At 50.5% G+C, this 23,245-nt stretch overlaps 1 protein-coding gene across 1 annotated transcript in view; it reads right to left on the bottom strand.

The window, feature by feature from the left end:
* Window positions 1-5,812: 5,812 nt before the first annotated feature.
* Window positions 5,813-23,245, bottom strand: part of VDR (vitamin D receptor) — a 30,765-nt gene continuing 13,332 nt past the window's right edge. Inside the window, exons 3-8 of the mRNA XM_060026182.1 lie at window positions 18,464-18,648; window positions 18,142-18,262; window positions 14,579-14,750; window positions 8,884-9,035; window positions 8,598-8,714; window positions 5,813-7,325 (exon numbers count right to left, since the gene is read on the bottom strand). Coding sequence (XP_059882165.1) covers window positions 7,066-7,325; window positions 8,598-8,714; window positions 8,884-9,035; window positions 14,579-14,750; window positions 18,142-18,262; window positions 18,464-18,648 — 1,007 coding nt within the window. The 3' untranslated portion in view covers window positions 5,813-7,065. The remainder of the gene's footprint in view (window positions 7,326-8,597; window positions 8,715-8,883; window positions 9,036-14,578; window positions 14,751-18,141; window positions 18,263-18,463; window positions 18,649-23,245) is intronic.

The following is a 23,245-nucleotide window of genomic DNA, read 5'->3' on the forward strand; positions in this document are numbered from 1 at the left end:
TTCTATGAAGCCAGACATCAAAGAGATTTGCAAAACTGTCAAACAATACCTTCTTGTCACTAAATTTGTTTTGTTACCTTTAACAAAAATTGTATTATTTATGTTAACTTAGATTCATTATGGTTTTTTTTAAAATTTAATGAGTATTTAAAATTCTTCTCAATTTAAGTTCCTAATCTGGTTAATATCGATGGATATAACCCACATAAACAAAAGCTCTTTATTTTTAATAGTCCAAATAGGGGTCCAAAGAACAAAACGTTTGAGAAGGGCTGGTGTAGAAGCAGCCGGCTGAGTGCACGGTCAGAGCTGCAAGTGGTTGGACGTGGCCGTGGCTCGAGTCCCACAGTCTGGACAATGACACGTTTTCCTGGAGCGGCAGACAGGCGGCATCATGTTGGCTGTGCACCTCGCCAAGGGAACATGGGTCCAGAGAACGCCAGGGTAAACGAATAGAAACTGTGACACAAAAAATACATGGGGCAAACCTGATTCTTGAGGCTCATCTTGATTTCCCCCTCTCTGGACAGGAACCACTTCCGTCCAGCGAATACTGACGTTAGTTATGGGTCAGTAACGTGTGTGCAGGGAAGTCGGTGGTGGTGGTCATTGAGGCAGTGAAGCTGGCAAAGAAAGACCATAATTGAAAGAAGCCGGAGAGAGTATTAACTAGAGTTCCCCGTGTTTCTGTCTCTACCTTCCCATCTCTTTCCCACACTTTTCTCTCCAGCCGGGCTGTTTCAATTCGGGCCTATTTAGCTTATGAAGTCGCACACCTGCCTCCTGGTGGCCACATGGAGCAATGACGCCTTCCCCCCGTCCCTGTAGATATTCACGGAGCAGGGGCTTATAGCTCCAGAGGCTGAGATCTGCATGGGGGGTCAAAGAGATCCCCCTGGAACCAGTCCAGAGAGCCTAGCAAGGACCAGTGGTCAGAGGACTGGAGCAATGTTAACTTGCAACGAAAACTTATTTGACGACCCTTTCACTCTGCAAACGAATAGTGATGCTGGCAGCACAGGTACTGCGAAAAGTGATTTACACAGGTTAATCACAACAACGAACCTAGGAGTAGGTACTATTATTGTTGCCATTGTATAGATGAAGATTCTGAGGCTCAAAAGTATTAAGTCACTTGCCCAAGGTCACACAAGGTAGCAAGTGGGAGAGCCAGGACAGGGACCCAGCAGTTTATGCCATTAAGCGTTCAGCTTCTGCGTCTGCTGCTTGGTGATGGCCTGTTTTCAGGTCTGTCTTCTCCCCCCGGACTCTACCTTTCTGGGGGGCAGCGACTGTCCTACTCTTCGCTGTGTCCACAGCACTGGGCTCAGTGTGACACTTGGAGACACTTGTGCTTGGAGACACTACAAGCACTGCACAACCAAGCTGGACCTCAGAGGGAACGTGGGACCAGCAGGGAAGGTGCTCAGAGGCCCCAGGCACAGCAGGCCAGGCACCTTCACAGAGTTATAAAAGCAGGAGCAGGATGTAGAGGGAGGAGGGAGTGGGGGAGAGCGGCCCGGCGAGCGGCCCAAACCTGTCCCTATAGGGCAGTAGCACCACCTAGTGGTGAAGCTCAACATGACTTCGGGAGGAAAAAAAAAAACACTAGACAGTCCAGAGCTGGGGAGAGGCTGGGAACGCCCCCCACCCCCACCCCGACCCCTCTGGAGAGAGCTCCAGGAACTATGGCTACCCCCCCTCCCTAGAGCCAAAAAGAAGGGCCTGGCAGCATTCTGGTCCCTCCCCAAGGCGTCAGGTTGTACAAAATGTGAAGAAACAACCCCCAGTCCTACCTGCCCTTGGCTGAAAAGAGGTAACTCTTTTCCTGGGGACAGCCTGCCTCCAAGGACGGGGTGATGTACGAATGTAAAAGGCTGCTCCCTCACCTCAACTTGGGGCAATCCAAAGGACCATCCCGGTTTCAGAGCTCCCCGTAAGGGTTGGTTGAGATCTCCGCTGAGATTGCTGGACAGCCCTGCTCCCTCTACCCAATCCCACTTTCTTCCCTGCCACCCAAGCTTGAGACCTCTCCCCAGTAAACTTCCTGCACTCCCATCTACATTTCAGAGTTGGCTTCCCCAGAACCCGACCTGCAACACTATCTCATATACCACATACGGCATGTCTGAGTGCAGAGATTCCAAGCAGCTGTCTGGAGCAGTGACAACCCCCCATCACCACTCCCAGCCTCTGCCCCACATTCTGCTGTGCTTCTTGGTCAGTTGGAGCACAGACCCCTTCAGGAGCCTCACAGGCTTCTTGCCCGCAGTGATGCTCGTTGGCATAAAGAGGCAGCCCTTTGGCCGTACTAGGAGTGCCAGATGTCACTCATCACCCTTGTCCCCTGCAGGGCCATGGGGCAGGCAGACAGACCCAAGGTGCATAGACAGCTTCCAGGGAGCCCCGGTAGAAGCTAGAGACCCTGACCTGAGGGATCTGGTCGCTCCAGGCAGGCCCTGTCTGCTTGTCCCCAGGACTGAAGGAATCAGTATTTCCTGGAACAGCGCTGACGTATTTATGCCACCTGAAGCTCTGAGCCTATCAACCTCACGATGTGTGAGATGTTTCTTCTTTATGTCCTTTCGAGGAGCAGACGTGTTCACAGCAGTCCCGCTGCAGCATTGCTTGATGTAAAGGGAGGATGTTCCCTGAATACCCTCTATATGGTGTCGAACGCTTGGTGGCCATCTGCCCAACAGCTCAACAGCAACATACCATCCAAACATAGGACCAGATAAGAATGCATTGTGTAGACCAACACCGTCCAATAGAACTTTCTGCAATGAGGGAAATGTTCGGTATCTGCACCGTCCATTCCCATAGCCCTGGGGCTATCGAGTGCTGAAAATGTGGCGAGTGCAGATGAAGAGCTTAATGTTTACTTTTATTGAATTTTAATGAATTTTAATGTAAATAGTCACATGCAGCTACCTTACCGAACAGCACAGATGTAGCCCCAAGACTTGGAATGTGAAAACTTAAAATCACTTTCTCCTAAGTGGGTGCATTCCTCTCTGTTTACCTGGAAAAGTTGATTGTAACACACGGCCGTGGAGATTTTGTGTTCCTCTGGACCATCTATCAAAATGCTAAACAAGAGTCCTAACAGTTTCTAAGGACATGTCTTCACACTTCCCCTGCCAGAGCCTGTGTCCGTTTATGCAGCTGCTGGTTTCCTTTCCCTAAGTCCATTCGCTTTTCTTGACAAAACGGCCCTCAAGCCCCACCGCCAATTCTTCTATTCCCCTCCCCTCCCCCACTGACACATTTGGTTTGAAATCTTTTCAGATGCTTCTGAAAAATTAAATCACATCCACAGGCCCCTAGGCCAACTTATTGTAAATAAATACATTGGTTATGTTTCCCTTGCGTGATTTTCCCTGCAGATGACCACGTGTGTCTTTGGTTAGTTATTTTTGCTTGTGTGTTTAACGAAAGCTGCCCTTTATCATAAACCCCCCTTGTTTTTGGAAATGGAGGGGGTACATTGGTTCCTCAGGGCCCTTTGGGAGTCCTATATATTCACAGGAGTCACTTGAAGTTTGCCAAGTCACTGGCACAGCATTTCAAATACAAGGCACATTTTTGTCAACAGCTGCCTGGTTTCCTATTCTTGAGGTTCTCAGGTAAGGGCCACACAGAAATGGACCCAACACATGTGACTGAATGCTTCCTGAGAGTACAGCCCTGTTGGATCCAGTAGCTCCAATTTCTCTATCCCAAGGCCTACTTTAGGAATGGGAATCTCCCTTACATCCACTTGAATAGAGAGCTGGCATGACTAGCTGTCATTTGTCAGCCCACTCAGCTCAATACAAAGCAGTACAGTGTAGTAGGTAATTAATGACTTCTGGAGCCAGATGCCAAGGGTTCAAACCCTATCTCTCACTTGCCACCACTGTGGCTTTGGGCAAATTATCCCCTCTGCGAAATGAGAGTAACAGTCGTCCATCTTCCCTAGGGTCCTTATAAGGATAAAGCAAGCTGGTTTGCATAAAGCATTTATTTACAGCAGTACTTGCCACCAGGTAAGTGCTGTGTAAGTATGCACCATCTTTATTACCATAGCAGAGCTTTCTTCATTGGTTTATTTGACAAATTTCCGGCAAACTTTTTTTTCTCTTTGGAAATCACGCAGGAGGCCCTCTTCAAAGCTTTCTTTGCTGCTTTATTCCCAGATTGAACCAGATCTATTGTACGTTCCAAGCTTCCCTGTTGGCCTCCTTCAGATTCTCCCACTTCTTCCAGTCGGCCAGAGAAGGGTTTTCCTATCTCCCAGAATCTCGTTTATTGGGCATTTTTGGTGCAGACTTTCCTGGCTTTCCAATAATATAGGTTAAAAAGGTTGAGATGTATGAATGCCTACCTTCACATTCTCTCATTCGAAAACAGAAAAGATGATAACATTGTCTCCCAACTCAGCCCCAGGGAGCCTCACTTCTTCTCATCTTCCCAGCTGCTGGACTTCCCTCTGGGACTAGACTGAGCTGTCACGGGCCCCAGGGCTGAGGAACTGGCGTTCTCAGTGGGTCCTGTCATGTTCCCTGGGGAAGGCAGGTCCAGGGGAGCGCCGGGAGGGTGAAGACAGTACAAAGACAGATGCACTTTATTGATAAGGCAACAGCATTACGCCGAGCTGCGGCAGAGACCCCCTCCGGCCAAGGCCACACTGGGGCCGGGGTGTGATTCACATTGAGACACAGGCTGAGGTGTCCCTTCTCCTCCTCCTGATGGGTCAGTGGGGTGACAACCCAGGGAAGCAAGGCAGGGATCTGGGATCTGGACATGCTCTGTCTAAAACCCAGGGCTTCCCCCAGGGATGAGGTCAACCACAAGGGGCGTGGGACATGGAGTCTGAGCTCAAGCATGATGTAGTGAAAACAGCACTGGACCCTAAGTCCAAAGTCCGGGTCCAGTCCTGGGGCTGCTTTGAACTAGTTACACGAGCTTGGGTGAGTCACACCTTCTCAGCGTCAGTTTTCTTTAACAAGGGGATTGAACTGGGTCAGAGATTTTCAAGCCCTTTCTACCACTGACTTGACAACTGGACCAATGTGTTCTGCAGCTAAAATCAAATCCCAGGGGCCTCTCCCTAATTTGTAAAATAACAACAACAGTAATTAACGTGTAGAATTTTCACAACGCACGTCATCACCCATAAATATCGCTTCATCAGTGGCGCCTACTACCCGCTATATTAGAATGTGGTACCAAATGGAGTCTGAAGACAACCCCCATCTAACAGACATCACACTGAGTCTAAGGACGGTTCCGCAATAGGGACGGTGGCTGTCAGATGAAGAAACACTGGCCAGCAGACACTGGCGGCTGTCGTGGAGGTAAGCTGGTTTGCTGCCGGGGTCTTCAGGGAACAGCGGACGCAGGCAGAGGGGCATCCTGCGGACACCACCTCCTCCTGGCTGAGAAAGCAAGCGCGGCTGAACTCCCCAAACTCGAGTATGATCTGAAGGACCCTCTGTCGATCCTGGAGGAGCCCTCTCTGCTCTGTTCCGGCATGCCTGTCACCCATGCCCCAGAGAAGCCCAACCGGGTACACGGGCTGTGAGTGCCCACCTGCTGAGCTGCTCTGCATACGGGGAGTTTGAGGTTCGGTGCCCCTACCCCGCCCTGCCTCACAGGTCCCTTTTGACGTCAGGGTGGGGGGTGGGAATAAGGAAGTACCCCGCCCGACTCCCCCCAAGTGCCCTCACTGACCAGCCACCAGGCCAACCCGCTGTCCCCCCACCCGGGGTGCTGAAGCACTGCCTTCGGGGGACAGCAGTGTTAGAAGCAGAACTAGGTGGGCAGGGAGGGCTTGGGCTTTTGGGGGTCTGGAAATTCCTCTCCCCCATCCCACCCTGCCAGGTGGGAAAGATGAGGCCCCGCTGGTAAGCAGAGCAACACCTGCTTCTCCAGGCTGCTGGGGGGCTCAGACAGTGGGATGGCCTCTGGGTCACCACCCTTGGCCATCCCAGGATCAGGCCCCTTCAGCGCCCTCGGCCACTGCGCGAGGCCCCTGGAGCCTGCGGCCGGTTCTCTCTCTGGGGTGGGAGGTAAGGCACTGGCAGGGTGAGGATGAGGATGGTGCCCACGATCCTCTGAAGCCTGGGGGCCATTCAGTCCTGCCATGTGGATTGCTGGAGGGAGAGCCCCCGCCTCGGCCAAGCCCTCAGCTCCAGGCTGAGGAGCTGTGGGCTTGGCGGCAGGACGGGTGTGGCCTCCATCGGCTACTCTTACGTTCAGGCTGGGTTTGCCTGTCCCCTCACTGCCTGGGCCCTGCTCTCTTCCCTCCTTGGCCTCTCAGCACACGGGTTCTGGGCCAGTGGCCCCCGCCATGGGGAGAAAGCCCATCTTATCACAGCTACTTCCGGAGGAGAATGTTACCATGGCGATGGGAAGAAGGTGGGCACCGTGGGGTTAGGCAAATGCCCTTTGGCCAGCAGAGGTGGATGAGGGGAGGCTGTGACCTTAGTCACCTTGGTTTTGGTCTTCCTTGGCAGTGAGTGTCCTGGGCAGGCCAGGGTAGGAAGGCAGAGGGAGAAGGCCCCATCGCGGCACACTGCCCAGGACAGAGCGGCAGCAGGATGAGGTGTGGGTCACGGGTCAGTGTTTATCGTGGGTGGGGCGAAGGAAGGGTGATCCCACCAGGCTCTGGGCGTGTGGGCCTGGAGCTGGGTAGAGGTGAGGGTATCTCTGTCCCTGAGGAATGGCTGCGTCTCTCCCGCCTGCCTGTTCCCTTGGCACCAGCCAGCCGCCACTTCTGTAGTGTGGGAGGGGGTATCCCCTGGCACGGGCCCACCTTCAGCCTCTGCCCTCTGCCCCCATTCAAGATTCTTTGTCAAATAAAGAGCAATTCCTCATGACTGAGGTCTCGAGGCACTGGGGGCAGCCCGTGGCCTGCAGGTAAGGGAGACCTGGTGTTAGGTTGGGCAGCAGGGAGGATGGGCTGGGCAGGGAGGGGAAGTGGGAGAGGAGGGGCTGAACTCCAGGAGTGGGGAGAGCTGGGCAGCCTCCGGCCCCAGAGAGGCAGCCCCGCCCAGGCGCCAGGGCAGGCTGCCCTCCTCAGGAGATCTCGCTGCCAAACACCTCGAGCACGAGGGGCGTGAGCTTCATGCTGCACTCGGGCTGGAAGGAGAGGCAGCGATACTGCTTGGAGTGTTCCTCGTTCAGGCTACGCAGGTCCGCTAGCTTCTGGATCATCTTGGCGTAGAGCAGGTGGCTGCCTGGGGGTGGGTGGCAGCAGCGGATGTAGGTCTGCAGTGTGTTGGACAGGCGGTCCTGGATGGCCTCGACCAGCGCAGCGTCCTGCACCCCGGGACGGTCTGTGGGCAGAGGGGCGGGCGAGGAGCTCTGAGCCACAGCTGCCTCACCGTTCGGCCTCCCCCCCGCCCACACAGACAGACCCCCAGCCTCAGCATCCTCCCAGGTCACTCCTGGACGGCTGCTGACCTGTGACACCACAGTCCTCCCCAGCCCCTCGGCCACTTCCCGTGGCATTTAGGATCAAGTCTCAGGTCCGTCTGCGGGCCATCTGGGCCTGTCCCCACCTATTCTCTCTCCTTCTGTCTCTGTGCTCCATCTTTCATCAGGACCCCGATGAGCCATGCTCTCTGCACTCCAGCCTTCACATTTGTCTTCCTTCTGCCCAGAACTCAGCTCCCTTACCTTTGCCTGACCTGCTGACCCTTCAGGTAACAGCTTAAAGGACGTTCCTCAAGAAGGCGATCCCTGATGACCCCGTACCTCCATGCCCCAGACGACATCAGGTTCCCACTTTCTGCTATACCCTCTGTAGCATCATGTAGCGTGTACTTCTTTATTTTTAAAATAAAGTGTTTGTTTCATGTCTCTTTCTACACTTCCTGGGAGAGAAGTCTGTGTCCTGGTTGCCGCTGAGTCCCTATGCCCAGCATAGTGCCTGGTTCCTGCCCGAAGCCCAGTAAATCATTGCTGAGTGAATGCATGAACAAATGAATGAGTGAATGCTCACTGGCCAGGAGGAGGGGCGCCCATGTCCTTTCCTTGGGCCCCCAGCCCAGGAAAGCATCCCTGGAGAAAGGCCACTGGCTTGTTCTCTGAACACAGTCCCAGTGGAGGCCTCATCAGGAATCCAGCATCCCCAGAACCACAAGACCTCCCTCCTCGGCTTCTCTCCCTCTTCCCACCCCAAACAGGCAGAAGAGCTCAAGGATCACAGCACCCTGCCTCCAAAATCAGGCAGCTAAACTGTCTGTCAGGCCAGCAGAACCTCCTATCAGGCCCCAGGCTTTTGTGCCCCATCCCCAGGGGACCTCAAGTATCAGCAGAGGTCAGTCCAGTTCACACAAGAGCAGAGCTTGAGTACTGTCTGTAGCCTGAGACACCCCATCTATTTGGTTCCTCAGAATTCCACCCATGAATCACCAATGGTCTTGCTAGGGCAAGGCCAAGGGTAGTGAGGGAACCGTCAACATACACACAGCACACCGGCTGGGCGGACCCAGCAAAGTGGGTGGTTCCCTGTTGGTCTCTCCTTGTGCTCACTTCTCCCTCCAATCCTCCCTGCTGGCCCCCAGCGGGACTTCCTCCTTCCTGCTCCCCACACTGCTAGGTACCTGGGGAGACAATGCAGATGGCCATGAGCAGCACGTGTTCCTCCTCATGCAAGTTCAGCTTCTTCAGCCCCACCTGGAACTTGATGAGGGGCTCGATCAGTTCCAGGCTGTGTCCGGCTATGAGAGAGAACGACCAGCTGCTGTGGGCACCCACCCCACCCCGCCTCCGGCCTGACCCTCACCCTTCTCTCCCTGGTGCTGCCGCACTCCCTCTGATGTGCCTGGTGGGGCCCATGACCCCGGGAGGGGTGGAGCCGGGGCAGGAGGAGGCAGAGCCCAGCCGCACCTTTGGTTACATCACTGACTTGGTACTTGTAGTCCGGGCTGCCGCAGGTCCAGGACATGTCGTCCATGGTGAAGGACTGGTTGGAGCGCAGCATGATGACCTCAATGGCACTCGACTTCAGCAGCACGATCTGGTCCTCAGGGGTGAGGTCTCTGCCAGGGAGGGGGCGGCGGGGGGGAGGTCAGGTTACTGGTTCATGTGAACCAGTGCAGTGCTTTGACAGGTATACACCTGCCAGGTGACCAGCATGTGCCCTGGGTCCTCCCTCGAGGAGCTTGCAGCCTGGTTGGAAAGAACAAGGCTGTTTCTTGAGGGAGAACGACTTGAGAACAACTCAAAGCTGTGACCAAATGCCAACTGATGGAGCTCAGCTACTAAGACACGGAAAACCCAGTGACTTTCCAGGGTCTCCAAGGTCGGAGCAGCCATGGCTCTTCTAGGGTTAGGAAGATAGAGCCTGGAGAAGCTCCCAGGGCTATGGCATGAATATGGTCATCTGCAAAAGCATGGCCAGAGCCATCCCCAGTGGCTCCCATGCTTTCTTTCCCTCTCCCTCTTCCTGCCCTTCGGTCCTTCCGGTAGTGAAGTCAACTCTGTCTCCAGGACATCTCTGGACTCCCACTCCCACTGGGCTGCTCTGATTCAGAGCTCCAGCATCTTTTTCAGTTGCCTCTTACTGGACTCCTGGAGTCAAGTCTCTCGTTCACCTTTCTTACTACTGCTACAGGGACGTGTCACTCCTGCGCTCAGAAATCCCCACTGACTATCAAATGCCCCAGGATCAAGCCCATACGCCATCACTTGGCTACAACCTGTCTTTCCAGCCCCCGTTCCCATCACAGACTCCACCAACCCTCCATTCTAACAACATCGGGCTACTCCACATTCAGATGCTAGGCATTCTCATGCCACCATGCCTTTGAACGTGGGACAGCTCCAGCTTAGAGCGTCCATCTTCTGCTCCACCCCACCTTTCTGGTCCTGAATCCAGTGAGGTCTCCATTGGATCCCTCCACCCTTCGATTCTCTTCATAGAATTAGAGCCATTCCTTTCCGACCTGCTGCACGTTGCCTGTAATCCTAGTTTGCCCTTTCCCCTTCTTTGCCTCTGTCCTTTAGATACTTGTCTCTGGCTCTTCATCGTAAGCTACCTGAGGGCCAGCACCAGCTCTTAATGACTTTAGTGTTGCCCTCGCACCGTTCATTGAGCCCTGAGCATGAGGAGAGGGTCAACAGCTATGTGTTGATGGGTCAAGAGGCTCATGAATAGTTCCACTGTTCTGAGTCACGAGCTGGGCTTGTCTGAACAATGACAAGGAAAAGGCAGGACCCACAGATCAAATTGCTTCCTCTTTTTCCTCCCTTTCTCTTTCTGTGGATTTCCTCCTGGATATTCTGTCGATGGGCTGTCATCCCCTGTGGCTGCACTTTGGAAAGTAAAAAGGTGGGAAACGGATATTAACTGATGAGAGTCCTGTATCAACAGGTGATGTATGAGGAGGCGTAAAAGGGCTTGCATGATTAGATGACCGCCAAAGGGCCTGCACTGAAGGAAAATCACAAAGTGCTAGGGTTGGAAGGCCCCACTTAGAGGCTATGTGGTCCAATTCCTTCCTCAGTGTTTCTGATAGACGGCTCTCACACAGCCTCTGCAGGACTCCCCCAGTGCCAGGGAGCTTCTGGCCTCTGGATACAGCCATGAGGTGCTTGGTTTTTGGGTTAATAGCCTCTTCTCTTGGGCTCTAAGCCACGTGATCACACACTCATCCATTGCTTGTAGTTCTGTCCTCTCAAGGAACACAGAACCAGACTTCTCCATTAGCCGTGGGACATCCCTTTAACCATTTAAGGAAAGCCACATGTCCCTCCTTGCCTTTTCTCTGGAATAAACAGCCCTGATGCCATGGCATCTAGATGTCTCATCAATCTGTCACCTTTTTCTGGGTGCTCAATCCACATTGAAAGAATAAAAACTAACACCACCCTCATTTGGGTTTTAATTGATTATACGAGTAAAACAAGTTCATTATCAAATCTTTGGAAAATACAGTCTCCCACCCACCTATTTTTGGGCACTTTGGTTGCTTCTAAGTTTTGCTGTTATAAGGAATTCCATGAGGAACATCTTTGTATATAACCTTTGGTTCAATGGCCCACTCAAAATGGATGGCCAGAAGTGAACAAACATCCCATGGGTGCCTGGCTAGAGAGATTTCAGCGGGATCACTGCCTGCTGTGATCCAGACATACTACTTCTATGAAAGCAAACCTAGAATGACCTCAAATTACCACCCACAGCCTGGAAATACAGGGACTTTCTAAGTGCAGCTCACAGCCAGAACTGGAAATGGTAGTGGGTGGCGGTAGCGGTGGAGATAAAGGGGAACTCAGTAAGAGACCTCGTTCCTGCTGTGATGGGCACCAGCTCCGGCTCTGGGCCTCCTCCCTGGACCTGAGTAATATTTACACCCTGATCAGTTTCCACACCTGTGGCCACTTCTGGGCACCTGTGAGGTGCTCTGGGGATGTCTCGTCTTCCCCACCCCCCTAGGCAGGGTCCAGCCTCTCCCCATCTGCCTTCCCTCAGTACCTCTTGGCGCCCTTATCTCTTCACCGCGGCTATCCATATGTCTATCTCTTCCATCAGACGCTGTACCTCTGGAGGCCAGGGACTGTGTCCTAGTCACCTTTTATCCCTCACAGTTTATGTAATAAGCAAGCTGATTGTTGGACAGATGAATAAGTGAATATAGAGGAAAGGGCATAGAAGGAGGGAAGCACTATGACCCCAGGCCTGTGACCCAGGAAGGAGCCCCTGGGGATGGAAATGGCAGTGAGGTTGAAGGCGTTTAGCCCTCTGGGGCTGGGGCCTGGTCCCTCATGCGCCCCTCTGGGCAGTGCAACCTGTGGTCCTTGGTTCTCGGATCCAAGATGGCGCCTGGCCATGGAGTCTCTGCTCCTGACACCGCTTCCTCCATGCATTTCTTTTGCAGGGCTGAAGGAGGGGGATTTGTGGGGTGCAGACCGAGAGGCTGAGGGAGAAGAGGTGGGAGCCAGGGGCAGGGCCAAGGCCACACCACAGGGCAGTCCACACCCAGCACAGCCCATCCAGTCCCGCCCACACTGGAATCTTGTCCTGTACTCCCCCCTCCACTCACCCACACAGAAGTCTCATCCTGCCCTCCCCACACCCTCCACCCCCGCCTCCAGGCAGCAAGATCAAAGCCACCAGGGACGCAGCCACTGTTCTTTCACTTCTTGGAAAAACAGAACCTCTAAGTGCAGGAACCGGCAGAACCAGAGAACTGTTGGGCTGCCCCTGCCTGGCTCCTATGGAAGCCTGGGCTCTGACCCCCGTCAGGTGCAGCATCAGCTCCACCCATTCCCAGGGGGCATCCACGTAAAAGGCCCCACAGAGCTCTTGCTGAAGCCTGCTCCATTTTTGTTGGAAAACATTCCACTTTGGGTCTTCTCAAGACATGCTGAAGCCAGAAAAGTTAACCCAAGCGTGTTTAGGATCGATTTAATGGATTTTGCCTCCATAGCTGGGCGGCTCCAATACCCGCTCACATATACCTCACTTCGGCCAGGACTGCAGAGCTAGACCAGGGAACTCTGGAGAATGAGGCTTGAAAGGGAAGGAAGGGGGTAGACTTCAGCTCATCCTTGGGGAGAGGAATTGAGGGGCAGGTGGTGCTATTTTGTGTGAGGGTATATGTGGCGAAGGGAAGGGATGGGGGCCAAGAGAAAAACTGGGGCTCAGGTCACTTAGTGGAGGGGGCTGCGTTGGGGTAATCCGGTTAAATGGGTCACTTTCTTTTTAGGACAGTTTTCCCACGTGGGCAATCCTAGCCACCAAACCTTAGCATCTGGACAGGGCTTCAGGTGCCCTCTGGCCCAGCTCCCCACTGGGCAAGGTTTGGGGACTGCGTAGGTGAGGGCTGCTCCTCCTGGAATTAGGACGAGAGCCACCCGCCACAGTGTATCCATCAACACCTTGAAGTGTTTTTTCTCTAGCTGTTTGCACAAAACAAGACTTTGGGAACACGTGCAGTTTGCAAACAGTAAAGAGAAGAGTAGGGGAGGGAGCTGGAACTTGTACTAAGTGCAATGTTGCCATCAGTTCCAAGGAAAGACTCTGGAGGGTAAATCCCAGGCCCAGTGCGATGCTGACCTCACAGGTGACACCCGTTCTGCCTGCAGAGTGGCCTTTATTCTTTTTGATGTAACCAAAACGTGCGATACAGTAAGAGTGTCTCAACACCATTTGATGGTTTCTCTCCTTTATAATTTTCACATTAATTCCAGGAAAGAACATTGGTGAATCCCTGCTATTTGAATTGGTGTGAGGCATAAAATAACACAGAGCAGGTTGTCTCAGGACAGAAACAAACTGGGATGCGCTGGGTTTAGCTGTGTGAATTACCATCACTTAGCTGGCAATGCAGCAATTTAGACAGTAGCTGATGGCTTCCCTACGCACCAGAGATTCACCAAACCATAAACGGCACCTCGTGTTAGCTTCCATCCAGAGCTGGCCAACGTCCAGTCATTTTCCATCTCCCAGTATTCTAGCGCTGAATCCAAGCATCAGTATTGAGGAAGCATTCTACCCCTTCTGCTAGAGCTGCAACTATTGCTACTAGTTGAAATGATGAGAGTATTGCTCGATATTAATTACTTTCTTTCTTTTTTTTTTTTTTTTTTTGGTCACGCCACGTGGCACGCGGGATCTTAGTTCCCCCACCAGGGATTCCGCCTGCAGTGGAAGGTGGACCCTTAACCAGTGGACCGTCAGGGAAGTTTATTCACTTATTTCTTGACCACAATGTATATCTCTTTGGTGACAGTGTTCCAAATGAACTTTTAGAAAGAATGAAGCTATTGATATGCACAAATATAGATATAACTGCCTCCCAACATATCTAGCAAAAGCGTCAACTTTTATGTACTTTTAAGAATAGTTAACACTGTATGATCATTTAAATATAAGTATTATAGATAGCATTATTACCAAAACAATAGAACATTTGAATGAATGAATGAAATTTGTATGAATGAATCCATAAGGGAGGGTCTTTACTCCAGTAGAACTCCTTATACTTAACCTATTTTGGCAAAAAAGATCTCAGTGTGATTAGGAAACAGCCTTGAGTGAAGGGTAAATTGGGTGAAAGATGCCCAGGTTATATGTACAAGTGCGTCTCCCTCTAGGATTCCTAAATTACATCACTAGTCCAACCCTTTTTCCTCTCTATCACTTCATCCTGGTTTCAGAATTGGGTGTGCAGGATCACTGTAGGTTTAATTGAAAAGGATAATATGAGGAATAGATCCAAGGCAGCTGGAGTGGACACAGCAGTGAACTAAGAGTTCTTCACCTGGCTCTGACATGTGGGCTCCAACACTAGAAATCCTGGTGTTGGCCATTGGACCTCACTGGGTTCCTGTTCCGTCACATAGAAAGTATAAGGGATGGATGGCTCTCCAGTGCTGGCCTGCCGAGTAATGCTGAATGGGCTGCACTTCTTAAATACAGATTCCTGGGCCTTGCCCAAAGATTCTGACTCAGGAGGTCTGGGGTAGGGCCTGAGGCTGTATCTTGGGAAGCAGTAGATTGGTAATTTCCCGAGCCTTCTTCAGGCTCAGTCTAGGATTCTGACTCTGTTCCCTGGATGTCCCAGAAGCTCCTTACCTGAACCCTGGGATCATCTTGGCAAAGCCAATGACCTTCTGGATACTGTAACTGACCAGGTCAGCCAGGTGCGGCAGCATGGAGAGCTGGGACAGGTCCAGGGTCACAGAAGAGTCATCAGAGTCTTCTTCACTCAGATCCAGGCTGGAGAAGCCGGTTGGCTCCATCGTATCTGGGGAAGGATGAGGGAAGAGAAGGAACTACTTGAGCCAGGCTTCTGCAAGGCCCCGCGAGGCCCTCCTACACCCTGGCAGCAGGGCCAGCTGGGAATCCCACAGTCACCATCTCTCTCCAAGGTCACTTCAGCCCAGGCTTCCCCCTAGGGTTCTCTGTGTCTTCCTTCAGCAGAGTGGGGCAGGAAAATCAAATATCAGAGACACTCTGAGATAAGAGACCTTCTTTAAGATGTGAGTTTACATGTTGTTCCTAATGATCTCAAATCAAAGATGCATTTGGGGGCTTCCCTGGTGGCGAAGTGGTTGGGAGTCCGCCTGCCGATGCAGGGGACACGGGTTCGTGCCCCGGTGTGGGAAGATCCCACATGCCGCGGAGCGGCTAGGCCCGTGAGCCATGGCCGCTGAGCCTGCGCGTCCAAAGCCTGTGCTCTGCAACGGGAGAGGCCACAGCAGTGAGAGGCCCGCGTATCGCAAAAAAAAAAAAAAAAAAAAAAAAAAAAAAGATGTATTTGGAACCGATAAACTTGTGGAAAACGATGTTCAACCTCACTAGTGATCAAAGAATGGCCAAGAAGAACATCTACCTTTCACCTCTAAACTAGAAGCAAGTACGTTTATATGTTGACACCAGGGTTTGTAAAGATGCAGGGAATTAGGCAATCCTTGTGCAGCTCTGGGGTATAAAGGAGGCATACATTTGTGCAACTAATCTAGAAAGCTACTTGACCGTGATGGCCAAAAGCCTACAATTATGTACACTCTATGACCAGTAATCCTACTTCCATGAATTCAACATAAGGAAAAATTCAGAATAAGTGCAAATATTTAGCCACCAGCATACTGTTATCTTAATGAAGAGCTGGGGAAAAAAATCTAGATATCCAGTGATGGGGGTTTGGATATGTTATTGTACATTACACCCCAGAATACGATGCAGCCTTTAAAAATTATATTCTAGGTGTGTACTGAATGGTATGAAGATATGACAATATACTATCAAGAGAAAGAAGCAAGTTGCCAGACTGCGTATAGCACAATTCCATTTCTGAACATATATATGTGTTAAAAAAAAATTGGGAAAAGATACGTTATCTTTGGGTGGTAGGATTAAAGATTATATATAATAATATATATAAAAATAAATAAAATAAAAAATATAAAATAAATTAAAAATATATATTATATATATAAATATATATAAAATATATATATTATATATTATATATTTAATATAAATATATATTATATATTTATATATATATTTATATATTTATATATATTTATATATATTTATATATTATATATTATATAATATATATATTATATATTATATATAATATATATTATATATAATAAAAATATATATATTATATATTATATATATTTATATATATATTTATATATATATTTTATATTCTTAATATATTTATATATATTTATATATATTTTATATATATATTTATATATAAAATATATATATTATATATAATAATAGATATATTTTTATATATATATATAAAAATAAATAAAATAAAAAAATAAAAATATAAAAATAATATATATAAAAAAATTGGGAAAAGATACATTATCTTTGGGTGGTAGGATTAAAGATTATATATAATATATATAATATACATAATTTAGTTTATATTTTCTGAATGTCTACAATGAACACATATTACTTTTATATAATAATTTTTTTGTGTTTTTTTTTTTGCGGTACACGAGCCTCTCGCTGTTGTGGCCTCTCCCGTTGCGGAGCACAGGCTCCGGACGCCTAGGCTCAGCGGCCATGGCTCACGGGCCCAGCCGCTCCGCGGCATGTGGGATCCTCCCAGACCAGGGTACGAACCCGTGTCCCCTGCATCAGCAGGCGGACTCTCAACCACTGCACTACCAGGGAAGCCCCTATAATAATTTTTTTAAAGTTAAAAATGTTAACTAGTTTCAATTTTTCAATAAATATATGCTATACTGAACATACCATGGGGGGTTGGTAAACACCTCAAATTAATTAACCTATGATAAGAAATCAAAACTTCTAAATAATATTAAATTATTATGAAAAGCTGAAGTACAGACCAATGTACAGCATGCAGATTGGCCCTCTTTTTTTTTTTTTTTTTTTCTCCCGGCTGTGCCGCAAGGCTTGTGGGATCTTTGCTTTCTGACCGGGGATTGAACCCGTGCCCTTGGCAGTGAAAGTGTCGAGTCCTAACCACTGGACCACCAGGGAAGTCCCCAGATTGACCCTCATTGATAAAAATGAATATACCATAGAGTAAAAAGAGCAGGAAAGTGGTTAGAGAAAATTACCACAGGGGAGGGGTTACTACAAGGTTAACTACAAGGTGAGGGGCTCAGAGGATCAGTTATCTGTGCAGTGGTCCATGCAGGTGAGTAGACACACGGCCAACTCCACTGTTATCTCTGTCTAGGTGACACAGGGAGCCCTCCCACCTACTCTGGATCTGGGCACAGATCTATCAATGAGTCTGGAAGTACCATATCTGAGGATTCTAGTTCCCCAGAGGGGAGGGGGCTTTTCCATCCCTGCCTTTCTACAGGCCCCAACCAGAGGGCAGCTGTGTTGGGTGAGAGGTAGAAGGATGAAGGGAAGGGCAGGGGGAGGATGAGGCAGGAAGATGAAGAGAAAGATAGGAAAAGACTATAAGAGGAAAGCAAGGATGAGCTGGAAGAGACAGGTCCTCCAAGGCCTTAGGGGCCCCCCAGGGCTTGAGAGGAAGGCGGGCTGTAGTGGGACCCACATCTTCTCCTTCCATGCTGAATTCCACCTTCCAAAGACTCAGGCTCTGGTGACTGTAGTTAACAACACTGTTTGTTATATTTGAAAGTTGCTAAGAGAGTACATCTTAAAAGTTATCACAGGGGGGAAGACATCTTTGTCACTATGTGAGGTTAAGTGAACTTACTGTGGCAATCATTTTGCAATATATACATATATCACATCACTATGTTATACACCTTAAACTAATACAATGCTATATGTCAATTATATCTCAATAAAACTGGAGAAAACAAAACCCCAAATGAAACAAACAAAAAACCCCCAAGGGCCCGCGTCAAAGTACCGTTTAAAGGAATCGGGTCACTCCCAGGGAGGGAGCCAGGGGCCGAAGCCTGGCTTAGAGGAAAGAACGGAGGCTCTGCAGGCAGACCCTGCCCGCCAGACCCCTGTTTGGCCCCTTCCTCAGAGTCCTCCACGTGGGCCCTCAGGAAAGCCCCGCCTCTTCTCTAAAAAAGGTTTTTGTCTGAGGACGTTGCCTGGCACACAGTATGTAAGTGCTGTCCTTCCAGCTGCGGCCAAGGACAGGTGGGCTGGGGAAGCTCTGGGCTCTCTGGGAAGGGGCGTGCAGTCCCACTTACCTGGAGAGGAGGTGTAGCGATCTGAGCAGGCGGAGGATGAGTTTCCAGAGAAGCTGGGCGTGTGTATGAACCAAGGCCCTGAGGGATGGTTCCCTTCATTCTCACCCTCTCGAACCGGAGGCTGGAGGGAAAGGTGGAGCGTCAGAGGCCCACACTTGGAGGTCACCTTCCTACCCCAGCCCGATCTCTGACAGGAGGGGGAGTCCTCCCCGGTGTCAGAAGGCCAGAGCAGCCTCCATCCCTTCCCAGGTTCTGTGCCCAGATGCCTCTTGGCCCTCCGTCCCCCTCCAAGCCCGGGCTCTGCTGGTGGCTTGTGCTGTACCCGGAACTGGCTGAAGTCGGCGTAGGTGGGGTCATAGGTCTTGTGGTGGGCGTCCAGCAGGATGGCGATGATGCGCTGCTGCTCGTCGGACAGCTTCGGCCGCAGGCTGTCCTTCAAGGCCTCCTCCTCCTTCCTCTTGAGGATCATCTCCCGCTTCCGCTGCACCTCTTCATCAGTCAGGATGACTGTGGGGCGGGAAGGGGGGAGTCAGGAGGGCTCCCCTGCAGCGCCTCCAAGGAACCTTCCTCCAGGTAAAGGCACGAGATGGAAGGGGCTGTGCCTCACACTTGGAGCTCACCGGGCCGTCCGGCCACGGGGACCCCAAGCCCACAATACGAATGGAAGATTGCGTGTTCTATGTTGAAAAGGCAGACGCGTGAGAGAGGAGGAGATAGAGGATTGGGGAGATGGGATGCCTGGGCGTTGTTAGGGAGCCTGGGATCTCAATAGCAAGGTGTCTGACTCTGCACAGACTGAGCTCTCCAGGCTTTTGTTTGCTTGTTTCTAAAATGAGAAGTTTGGACCATATGATCTCTTCTAAGTCCCTGTTTTGTTCCTTCCTCCCTAAGGCATGCGTATGTGGGGATCCTACCTCAAAGGACCGACTGCTTTGAGACCTGAATGCAGGCCTACCACAGAGCAGACGCTCACTAAACGTTTGTTCTTGTAGCTTCTACCCCCTCCCGGTATTTCCTGATCCTGAGGGAGACACTGTGGGGAGGGAGGGTGCACGGTCACGGCGATAGAGGCTAGGAGGTGCTGAGAAGACCTCACACGGCCTTCCCCGCATCCAAGTTTCCATGTTTGCGATCTACTATGACCAACGTAGAAAGACGGCCTCTTTGGTTGGGCCCAAACAACGCCTGCCTCAGCCAATCCAGTCTTGGAATGACGGCCCAGGGAAGTTTTCGAGTCCTCTGGAAGTCCCCAAGCGTAGCAGCTCACAGCTCTAACCTGGGAAGCTCTCTCCAGCAACTGGCCAGTGTATCCCACCTCAGGGATCCCCTGCCCCCTGCAGGCTGTGCTGGGGCAGCTGTCGGGAGGGCGGGGCTGGGAGCAGGGGTGCTGAGCACAGCGGCCCAGCACACAGACCTCCCTGCTGGGGCTTGCAGAGCGCTGACGGCAGGAGTGGGCGCTGGGGCCCTCGGCCTGCAGCTGCTTGCTCTGTGCTGGTCTTACCAGGGCATCTGCCCACAGAACTGAGAGTTACACAAGAGCAGGAAAAGGAACCAGAACCCCAGAGTGGGTGGGTGCCCGGCTTCGAGAAAGGCCTATTGGCCTAGGCCCCTTGGGTGGGGGAAAGACGAGAGAAGTTGGCGGGGGCGGGGAGGGAGAGCCGGTCCGGGGTGGGAGTGGGCACAGCAGGAAAGGGAAGCCTGCTGCGAAAGATGGCCTGTTTCTTCCAGAGATGAGACAAACTATAGCAAGAGGAAGACTGGGGTGGACACCACGCCCAGGTTACCGACTCACCTGCCCGAAGAGCTGCCAGCCCTCCTCCCACAGAGGGTGTCTGCTCAGACCCCAAGAGATCGAGCAGGGTGGGCGAGGGAGCATCCCGTTTAAGGCAGGGTGCGAGGCCCTAGCCTGGGGAAGCTGAGATTAGGTGTCGGGTCTTTCCTGCTCACCTGCTGCGGGGCAGGCGGAGCCGGGATGGGGGGTGAGGGGCTGGCTCTGTGTGCCCACAGGCATGCCTCTCAGCCCCGACAGGGCTCTGATAACCCCTTGTGATTCTATGATGTCACTCTCCTGCTCAGAAACTTTTTCTGGATCCTTCCTGCTTACCATGCCCCAACTGAAGTCAAGATTCTCCGTGATTCCCCTCCTTCCTGACTTTCCAACCTCATTTCCCGGTGCCACTGGACACAGCTTCTGCTCTAGTCACGTTGGGACTGCTGACCTGTGTACATGACCTGCCACTGCATTTCTCCTTGTGCTGGATGCCTGTCCAGCTGGGTCTTCTCTCCCCAGTAGCCATGCAAGCTCTATTGGTTTTCCAGCACCCAGTTCACAGCCCTCTCGTACGACGAGAGACTTTCTTATTACCTCGATCTGCAGTGAGCCGTTTTTCCCACACACACTGGCACCCGATCGTTTTTCACTCTGTTACATTTACGGTTAGTACAGGTCCCCGTAAATACCTTTACAGAGAGAGCCTAAGAAGTTCAAGGTCTCCTTCACTGGAGCTGCAGGCTACCTAAGGGTGGGGGCCACATCCTACAGTGCCTGTGTCTTCTGCACCAAGGCTAGCCCAGTGAGGCTTCCTCAATAGTCTGACGCCCTGGACACCCAACACACCAACACTGGCTGTACCTACTATGTGCTGGTCGTCATCCTGGCTCAGGAAAGAACGGTGCGAAGTATAGCAATGCTGTGCGTTCCCTACCATGTCGGAATGGCGCACGCCGCATGCCAGGCCACCAGATCACTGAGCAAAGCTTACATTTTTAATCTAAATCATTGTGACGGACGTATTTTCAAGACAGAATGCCTTGTGACAGAACACCCGTAACATCATGTAACCTTTGCCTGATGATTCAGAGGCATCATTCTGAATAATTCTTGGACTTTGCAGGGACAAGGTTATGACCTCAGAATTGTACGGGCTGTTTCCCTATATGCACTATATGACTCAGCTGTGATTCTGAGTTCTCGTACTACTTTTCATACCAGTCTAGCCCGCTCGCTTTAGCTATGTGTTGTCTCTTCTTATTTGTGTATTTCTAGAAGTATGCCTTTATCCCCCTTAAGAGTTACTTCTCATCTGTCGGGAGCTGGAAATCCTGGTGATCAAGCTGTATGTAATAAAAAATACTGTTAATAAACATAGAGGTTTGTTTGAATGTACCAGGCACTATTCTAACTGCTTCTATATATTAACTCACATTACTTAGTCCTTATAATAACCCCTAAGGCAGGTACTATTATCCTCGCTTTGCAGATGAGGGAAGTGAGGCCCAGAGAGGCTATAAAATTTGTTCAGAGTCACACAGCAGACAAGTGGTGGAGCTGGTATTTGGGCCTGGGCAGTCTGGCTCTAACCACTACCCCATACTGCCTGTGACTATAATTGGCCATGAATGTTCAGCAGGACCCTGGTCCTCAGCCATGGAGTCCTGACACACAAGGTGTTCCAATCCATCTGAAGAGTATGAAAAAGTAAACAAAGTCGCAAAGCTTGTAAGTGATTTACCTTAAAAGGAAAAAGTGAAGAGATTTGAGGTTAACCTTATGACACTGACTGATCTTCTCCCTCACTTCTAGTGAACAGTGACCACCATCCCACATGCGGTACTAGAGGAAGAAATGCTAAGATCCGCTGGTTTCAAATGAAGGCTGCCAATCCGTGGGCCTCCCTCCAGGCAGCATTTTCTGGGGACTAATAAGTCATAATTCTCTCACATATGCAGATGTTGTTGTGACTTATGAAATAAGTCATCTGTTTAAAGCGGCTGTTAATTTCATAGGATTTAAAGAATCATTTTCTCAATGAATTGCTACTAAAAATACCATTATTATCATGTAGGAGGACACATTTTTGTTTGTTTGTTTTATTTTTTGTGTTTTTTTGGCTAAACAATAGAAATTTATTTCTCACTAGGAGGCACATTTTGAAGTTAAAAGCCACTCAAGTTAAAAGCCCATCGATGGGCTCTCCAGTGAATAAAGGACATGAGCTGTGTACAGGGGTTTTGCGAAATCTGTAGGGCTGCTTAGTCGCTTCCCAGGTCCTTGCTGAGTGTGCAAATGGCTTTGCTCAAGTTAATCCCATGCAAGATATTCCCTGTTCCATAAAGTCTAGAATAGAGTTAGGGAGTCAAGATCTGAAGGCACGAACAAACGTAAAAACATTTCAGTTTGCCACAGGTGGCCTAAGGACAGCATTAGGGAAACAGACATAAAATTTTCCCAAATGAATGACATTGACAATATCAGATTGGGAGATCTTCCTGATAGATAAATCAGTGGGAGATGCAGAGATACAAAGAAGCATAATGGGGAACTAATATTCAATCATTCAACACACATTTACTGAGTACCTACTATGTGCCAGGGGCTGTGCTCATGCTGGGCAGAAAAGATGTACATGTATAAAAACATTAAACAAGTTCACATGTGCAGGCCAGGTCTACAAGAGGCCAGAGCTCAACTGTGAAATGCCTTGGGCTCCAAGGACATCGAGTCAACCTGGACTCGAAGAGAGACAGAGTCTTCAGCGGGAACAAACTCTCTTCCGCCCGTCTCTTAGGGCCCCAGGCAGTGCCTGGAAATGCACAGTGGAGGCGCTCTGGCCCACTGAGGGGAGTGGGGAGAAAAGGGGAGGGGGGCGGAGGGGCTGTGCTGGGGTGGAGCCCACAGGCTTGACCTTTGGAAACAGGCCTAGATTATTAGCTTTGGAGGCATGATATTTTAATTCCTCTGAATTTGCTCATCTATCACAAAAAATAAAAACAGAAGCATTTACATATTTAGGGATTGTTGTCAGACTTTAACAAGAAAGTACTAGTGCCTGACACTGGTACAGTAAGTGGTCAATAAACACTGGTTCCTACAGGCATCTCCTCAGCTTCTTCTGCCTCCTCTAAGAAACGGCCACCTCCCTGTCCCAAGCAGAAAGGAGCCTGGGTTTGCAGCTCCCTTCAAAGGGAGCCCTGGGGTGCCCTGTGGTTTTACTAATGTTGACACTCAGCTGTCTCTAGGAGGCTAGGCCTTGGGGATGACAGCCAGCCTGGGTGATACACAAGCAGCTCTCCTAGGGGACCTGAGCTGGGGAGCTGCAGGCCC

The sequence above is a fragment of the Delphinus delphis genome, chromosome 11 (assembly GCF_949987515.2).
Source record: "Delphinus delphis chromosome 11, mDelDel1.2, whole genome shotgun sequence".
Lineage (NCBI taxonomy): Eukaryota > Metazoa > Chordata > Mammalia > Artiodactyla > Delphinidae > Delphinus > Delphinus delphis.